General features: G+C 50.9%; 1 protein-coding gene across 1 annotated transcript; it reads right to left on the reverse strand.

Annotated features, from left to right (window-relative positions):
* Positions 1–1,441: 1,441 nt before the first annotated feature.
* On the reverse strand, positions 1,442–2,185 carry LOC118476325 (putative ATP synthase protein YMF19). Its single transcript, XM_035965304.1, has one exon. The coding sequence runs from the start codon at positions 1,964–1,966 to the stop codon at positions 1,505–1,507; it is 462 nt and encodes a 153-aa protein (XP_035821197.1). The 5' UTR covers positions 1,967–2,185; the 3' UTR covers positions 1,442–1,504.
* Positions 2,186–8,029: the final 5,844 nt, after the last annotated feature.

Raw genomic sequence — 8,029 nt, forward strand, 5'->3', positions numbered from 1 at the left:
GATCTTTAGCCTTACAACTCTTGTCGATATGACCCGAAACAACCTGGGAATCAGTTTTAAGAATGGCCCTTCTGATTCCCATTGCTTTTAACTTCCGAAGGCCCAAAAGCAGGGCTTCGTACTCAGTAATATTGTTTGTACAACTAAAATCGAGTCTTGCCGCATAACAAGTTTTAACTTTGGATGGTGAGACCAACACAGCGGCTGCTCCTGCTCCGAAGGTTCCCCAAGACCCATCGCAAAACACTGTCCATACTTCGGCATCTTTATTTGTTTCTTCATCTTGAGCCCCTGGCGTCCAGTCAGCAATGAAATCTGCCAACGCTTGAGACTGGATCGAAGACCTATGCACATAATCAATGCAAAATTCATTGAGCTCTGCAGCCCATTTTCCAATCCGTCCAGTAGCTTCTCTATTTCTCATAATATCCTTCAACGGTTGCGAAGAAGGAACAACAATATTGTATGCTTGAAAGTAATGCCGAAGCTTCCTGGATGCCATCAAAACAGCATATAACACCTTCTCCAATTCTGTATAGTTTTTCTTCGATAAACTAAGAACCTCAGATACAAAATATACTGGGACTTGCTTCTTGACTTGGCCATCAAGCTTCTCCTGGACAAGTGCTGCACTTACCGCTGAGTGCGAAGCTGCCACATATAATAACAAAGGAGCCCCTGGTGTTGGTGGAGTTAATGTTGTTAAATCTATCAAATATTGCTTCAGTTCCTCGAAGGCTTTTTGTTGGCTTGGTCCCCATTGAAAGACTTCGGCTGATTTCAGCACTTCGAAGAATGGTAAATTTCTCTCTGCTGATCTGGATATGAATCTATTGAGAGATGCCAGCCTCCCTGTCAGTCTTTGGGCCCCCTTTTTTGTATTTGGTGGCTCCATTCGAAGTATAGCTTCAATTTTACTTGGATTAGCTTCAATTCCCTTTGTTGAAACCAAGCATCCAAGAAATTTCCCCTTCTTTACTCCGAAGACACATTTTTCTGGATTCAGCTTTAGACCAGCTTGTCTAAAACTGGCGAAGGTCTCCTGCAAATCAGCAATGTGATTTTCTTGTTTCGTGCTTTTTACAATGATATCATCAACATAAGTTAGCACATTTCTGCCTATCTGAGACTGAAGAACCTTCGCAGTCATTCGGCTGAAACTTCCTCCAGCGTTCTTGAGCCCCTCTGGCATTCGAAGGTAACAATATGTTCCACTGGGGGTTATGAAACTGGTCTTCGGCTCATCCTCCTTCTTCATCCAAATTTGATGATAGCCTGAATAACAATCTAGAAGACTCATAAGCTCTGACGAAGCTGCTGCATCAACTAAGGAGTTTATCCTTGGCAAAAATAGACAATCCTTTCAATCCTGCCCCAGGCGTACCTGAGACAACCCTTTCCTCACCCGAGAATTGCATTTCCGCTTCAGCTTCCAGCGCATCCAACTTTTTCTGGATCTAGGCAAGGATCCTCAGTCCTATAGAAAGAAAAGAATCTAAGTTCATTAGATTATGCTTCCTTGCCCATGTGGAACATGTGTGAGCATTATGTTTTTCCAACAAGTGATCCGACTGGAAGAAGTGTTATATGAGGACTTCGAGATCAAATAGAGAATCTGTCTCTCCATTCCTCGTGAGCCACTTATTTCTCCGAAATCTGAGATCAGAGTGATTTTCCTCCTTTTTCCCAAATAGTCGACGGTCCATTGGGATACTTCGGATAAACTGGAGTACATATATGAGAGACCGGTGCTAAAACCTTTTCTCGAGATATCTTCCAAATTATTAGGGTCCTTGCTCCGGATCTTGTTCCCCCGGTGCGAAAGCAGTTGGTTCCGTAGTTTGAGAATTCTGCTAATTCCAAGTATTCCATTATTATTATTATAAAAGAGAATATAAAAAGTAAAGAGGAGAAGGCATAACCAGAAGAATTGTGAGAAATATGTCAATTTATCAAGTTGAGGCATTTCGATTTCCAATCAAACCAACCCTCAAGACAGAAAAAGACTCCCTCCCAAAATAACCAAAAATACTAGTTGCCTTCTAACGCATAGACTAGAGCGTTTGTCCCATCCTTATCTAGTGGGCCAATGACATTACTATTCTACGCGTTTTCTGAGGAGCAACATGAGAGATAGACTTGACACCGACCCACGAAAACGAAACTTTTTAGTCTAGAAAGATTCCCAACCTGATATTGAGATCTGATGACTGAACACTCGTTTGAATAGCTCGAGGTGTCGACAGAGCTAACTTGTGAGACGGAGCTCACTTCTGAGATAGAGCTGTCTTCTTTCTCTTGGTTTCCATCCTTCCATTACGAGATATCGTTTCGTACAATACTACTCTATGCAATTTCGAGAAGAGAGCAGAGCTAGCCCACCGCATCCATCCAGCCTGAAAGGATTCACTCAACTGGACTCGCGGCTCTAGGTGATCCCAATGGATCCGTAGAGGGTGATTTGAACTGCTCCTCTCGAGAAGATCGACGGATCGGGCGAGCAAGCAGGGAGAGTGCAGTATTGTGCTTGCGCCCTTAAATCAGAGAAATCGACAGGACAGATTTCGAGCCCGAAAAGAGAAAGTATCTCCTCTCCAATGAGAAAGTATCTCTCCAGCGAAAGAATCTCGATCTCCTTCCTTCGGGAAACAAACCTTCCTTCTAGGTAGATAGCATTTCCACAAGAAAGAGAATCCGTATTGATTGACGTATTGAAACAATCAAGTCCATCAAGATTGACAGGCAAGTGCAAGTCCGTTGACATGACAGGATCAAGTCCGTAGACAGGATCTAGTCCCGATAGGGTTGGTTCAGATCATATAGCTTAGGCTCAAGTAGCAAAGCAAGTCCAGTAGGTTGTTTAGGTTCCGGTCATATACATATAGGTTGAGGTTCCGTTCCGGTCATATAGATGTTTAGGTGGTTCCGGTCATATAGGTCATTCCAGCTATAAGCTATAGAAGCTATAGATAGGAGATGGGGGGAAAGCCACATTCATTATAGGCTATGCTATGGGAATGAGATCCTTCCTTCTGGGAGCACATGGATCAATGAGTTCTGGCATGATTGCTAGAACGAACGGAATCTACTCTACTGGCGTGGCGCTGCTGTAATTGTAATCACTGAGATTCCTTCTACCTATGATTTATTTGCTAGTAATAGTTCGAGATGAGATTGGCACTGTCTCAAATCCCAGCACGAATGCTTGGCACTGTAATCCCAAATGCATGGCACTACAGTAATCACTTACTTTCATTCTACCTACGATTTATTTGGTGGGGTGGCATCTATATCAGCTGCTTTCTACTCTCAAGACTCTATGGAATTCCCTATCTTCTTCTCTGGCCAAGGGTGAATCAATCGATTCAATCAAAGCAACCCAAGCATTCAAAAGTATTTGTTTTTAGTTCTTACTTTTGCCTGATCCAGAACCCTAACCCGCCCCAAAGATCACCCATACCCATCAAGAAAAAAGGCGCAACGAAGTGGGTTGTTATCGCGAGAGAGCCCAGCACTGGTTATTATGGTAAGTAGTCGACTTGGGTTGTACCATCGAAAGCAGAAAGCCCCCTAAGCAACGCACCAATCACCATTTCTTTTGCAATTGCATTTCTTTGAGTGCCAGCGAGTAAACGAGTTGGTATGACAAGAGATTCTTCATCATAGATGAGATGGCAGCCCGGCACCGGCACAAATAGACCTGATGGAGCTTGGAAAGATATATCTATGGATTGAGGGCCGGACTAAATCGGAAGGGCTCTCTGTTCTATTTATATTAGTAGTGGTAGACAGACAAATAGGCCCATTTTTGACCTCTTAAACATCCTTACATTGCTGCTTCAGTTGCTACCACTTTCCTAAACAATATTGGGAAGTTGCATGGAGTGCCAGCCACTATTGTATCTGACAGGGACAGGGTGTTCACTAGCTCCTTTTGGAGGGGCAAGCTATTGGACACTAAGTTGCAGTTGAGCTCTGCCTATCACCCTCAGACTGAGGGGCAGACTGAAAGAGTGAATGAATCAGTGTCTTGAGATGTATCTCAGGTGCTCAGTAAGTTTTACTCCAAAACAGTGGGTTAAGTGGTTGCCATTGGCTTGGTACAATTCGGCTCATCACTTCTGCAATCCTCTCCAGTTAAAGCACTCTATGGTATGGCCATGAACCCTCCACTGGAGCAGTGCCTCTCTTGGTTCACTCCACTCATTCAGATGTTCCAGATTTCCAAGTGCCAGGAAAGCACATGCTATTGAGCTGGAGCGGGAAGAGAACTGATTTCTTTCACTACCGACGGACGAGATCTGAAGTACTGAAGTAGTGATGGAATAGAATGGACGGATCGAAGTCGCGAAGGAGCCTGCCCATCTCAGCACCAAGGAAGAGATTGTTCGTTGCCAATGAAAAATGAAGAAATCACTGGTTTTCGTACATAGTGTCACACCCGGTTTTAGAAGGCAAACCGAATGCGAACCATGTACGTGCCAGGATCAGTTATTCACGTACACAGCAGTTACATAATATGGACATCATCACACAGTGCTCAAAATAGTATTAATAAGGGAAATAGTCGGTTACATCATACGTCTGAGACGTCCATATAGTTCTTATAATAAATCAAAGTGCGGAAAAGAAACGTAGATAACTGCGGCCTTCACAGGCAGCCGACTGGGGGTTGCCGCTAACCCACACCTAGAACTCGTCGTAGTCTTGGAACTCCTGGAAGTCTCCTTCCACGGCTTCATCTTCGCCTGAGCAGTGGTTGCAATGCTGACAACCTGGGGATGGGGGGGGGTTTGGTGTGTAGAGCAAGGGTGAGTACACATCAACATACTCAGCAAGTATCCTGTTTGGCTGTAGTGGACTAGCTGTATGTGGGGATAAGTCAAGCAGTTGCTTTTAGTTGGTCAGATTATTACTTACTAGTAGAAAGCCAAGTTTTAGCATTAGCCCAAGTTATTAACCCGATGTACCCTTTCCAAACGGAAAGAATACCACTTACCAGCACCATAGCCATAACCAGAATCATCGATCTCATAACCACCTGTACCAAAGTATCTCTGATCAAGTACCACTAATCACTGGAGCTCCCTTGGCCGCTCATAACCGTGAGCACGGCTGATATATCAGTTTTCAAACACTCTGCAGAGGTTGTGCACTTTACCCACAAGCCGTGATTCCCATTCTGCCCGGAGATCATGACTCTCCATTGATCACTACCAAGGTGACCCAGCAGGGCATCACTACGTAGCCTTTACAAAGATTCCCCGAGACTGTAGCCACCCGTTAGGTTTCCTAAATGCACCGCACTCCTCCCCAAGGGGCGAACCCAAACTTGGCAGAGCGAGCCGCATACACCGAGCCCCATTGACGGCACGACGGCTAAGTGAACTACACCCCGGATCCTCTAATTAATCAGCTAAGGGCACCCCATTCCACCCTCATGGTTGCACTGTTTTCCCGGGCGGTCATCCATAGAACAGGTCCTTACGGAGAGGCACTCGAGAAACCGCTCGAGCCCCCTTGATGACCACAAGCATACATCATAATAAGAGAGGGGAAAACAGCGTATCATAGATAATCTCATCATGTTCATTGATTAGAGTTTAAGCAATAGCATAAAGCTAAACAGTAATAATCCAACCCAGATAGGTAAACAAGGACATGGATAACAAAAGCTAGTAAATCCTTAGGCATAAATGTGTGAAGCGGGAGGTGAATTAAAGAATGAATAGGACAGAGATAGGTCAAGGGACACTTGCCTCCACCAACTGACTGCTGCTCAGGGGCTTCTCCTGCGGGTTCCTCGGGCTCTTCAACCGGATCGTTCTCTATGCGAGCGCAAACATACATACATCCACATATTTTAATACCAAAGAACAGTACACCATACAATAGAATGCAATAAGTAAACAGACGTTCCACGCGGGCTCGCGAGTACGGTTAAGAGAGAAAGAGGAAAAGACAGTCGAGAAACGATCACGTTACATGATTATAAATTAGCCACTCGCTTAATGGAAGGAAATTTAATGTAGACACTATGTTTAGCGTAAAGTAAAGTCATGTTTCATGTCTAATTATTATAAGCAGGTGGAGATACATAAAAGGATGGTCGCACGGCGAGACACGCGACAAAGCTCTCTAAAACAAATTAAGAAATTAACGACTCGTCGCGCGACCGAGCATGCAGCGAGACACTTTGCCTTAGTTAAGAGGAGACGTTAAGCGTCGCGCGACAAAGAGCACGACGGCACACGTCGACTAAACTGAGTCCAAAGTGGAACGTCGCGTGAATACACACGCGGCGTTACACCTTAAACAACCTGAAACAAAAATGGATCGTCGCGCGACGAAGCGCACGACGCAACACGAGATAGAATATGAATTTAGACAAATCCGTCGCGCGGCGAAGCGCGCGACGCAACACGCTAATTAACGAATAATCACCGCGAGCGCGGGCGAGCGAAGATACGGTCGGGCGAGACCGGGACGGGGGAACGGGCGGGCGAGCTGGGGCCAGGGCGGTTGAACCGGCCAGGGGGGGCGGTTGAACCGGCCAGGGCCGCGCCGGGGACGCGCCGGGGGCCGGGGGCCGCGCCGGGGTCGCGCCGGCGAGCAGGGGCCACCGGGGCCGCGCCGGGCCACGCCGGGGGCGCGCTGCGCGCGAGCAGGGGAGGAGCGGGGGCGGGCGGGCGAGCCGGGGGCGGACGCTGAGCGCCGCCGCGGAGAGGGGCCGAGCGGGCGGGCCGAGCGCCGCTGGGGCCGGGGGCAAGGACGGGGACGGGGTCACCGCGCCGGGCAGGGCGGGGACGGGCGGGGCCGCCGCGGGGAGGGGCGGGGGCGGGATCGCCGCGCCGGGCAGGGGAGGGGCCGAGCGGGCGGGGCCGCCGCGGGGAGGGGCGGGGGCGGGAGCCGCCGCGCCGGGGAGGCCGGGGAAGGGGTCGAGCGGGCGGGGCCGCCGCGGGGAGGGGCGGGGGCGGGAGCCGCCGCGCCGGGAGGCCGGGGAAGGGGTCGAGCGGGCGGGGCCGCCGCGGGGAGGGGCGGGGGCGGGAGCCGCCGCGCCGGGGAGGCCGGGGAAGGGGTCGAGCGGGGGGGGGGGGGGGGGGGGGGGAAGAGGCCGGGGACGGGGAGCCGGGCGCCGCCGCGGGAGGGAGGCCGGGCGGGCGAGCCGGGGGCGGGCGCCGAGCGGGCGGGCAGGGGCGCCGCCGCGGGAGGGAGGGGGGAGGGGCCGAGCGCTGCCGGGGAGGGAGACCGGGCGGGCGCCGCCGGGGAGGGAGGCCGGGGACGGGGAGCCGAGCGCCGCCGCGGGAGGGAGGCCGGGCGGGCGAGCCGGGGGCGGGCGCCGAGCGCCGCCGCGGGGAGGGCCGAGCGGGCGGGCAGGGGCGCCGCCACGCCGGGCAGGGGCGGGGTCGGGCGCGGGCAGGGGGAAGAGGGAGGGCGCGCGCGCGGGGAAGAAGAGGAGGGAGAGGGAGAGAGAGAGAAGAGAAGGGGAGGGGAGGGGAGCTCACCTCGGGGTCCAAAATCCAGTGATCGCCGTCTCCAAATCCTAGGGCACCACGGGGAGAGAGAGGTGGAAGAGGGAGAGGAGAGGTTGTTGCGCGGGAGATCCAAATGAGAGAGAGAGAGGAGGGGGGCGCACGGGGGGGTTTTGGGCGCCAGGGGCGCGCAAGCCGGGGCGGGCCGGGCCGGCTGGGCTGGGCTAGACTAGGTTGGGCGGGGCCGGGCCACTTCGCGGATCGAAAACCCACGACAAGCGCGACCACTAAACGGAATTAAATCGCGAACCGAAATCCGGAACGGAACGAGACGAACATCCAACATCAGACAAAGAAATGTGCTTCGGCATGATGCAACACCCATGAGACTTAGGTTTTGGTTTATACATGACACGGACACCTGCCGCTATACTGGTTTGAAATTGGGAAGAAAGAGCAAACGGGGAAAGAGAAAAGAGAGTAACGCCCGAATTTGGTGAGAGAAAAGAAGAAAAAAATCTACCCCCAAATTCAGGGCGTTACAAACCTATCCCCCT

The sequence above is a fragment of the Zea mays genome, chromosome 2 (assembly GCF_902167145.1).
Source record: "Zea mays cultivar B73 chromosome 2, Zm-B73-REFERENCE-NAM-5.0, whole genome shotgun sequence".
Classification (NCBI taxonomy): Eukaryota; Viridiplantae; Streptophyta; class Magnoliopsida; order Poales; family Poaceae; genus Zea; species Zea mays.

Excerpts from the sequence above, each read along its gene's own strand:
- LOC118476325 (XM_035965304.1), bottom strand. The coding sequence starts at position 1,966 with ATGCCTCAACTTGATAAATTGACATATTTCTCACAATTCTTCTGGTTA.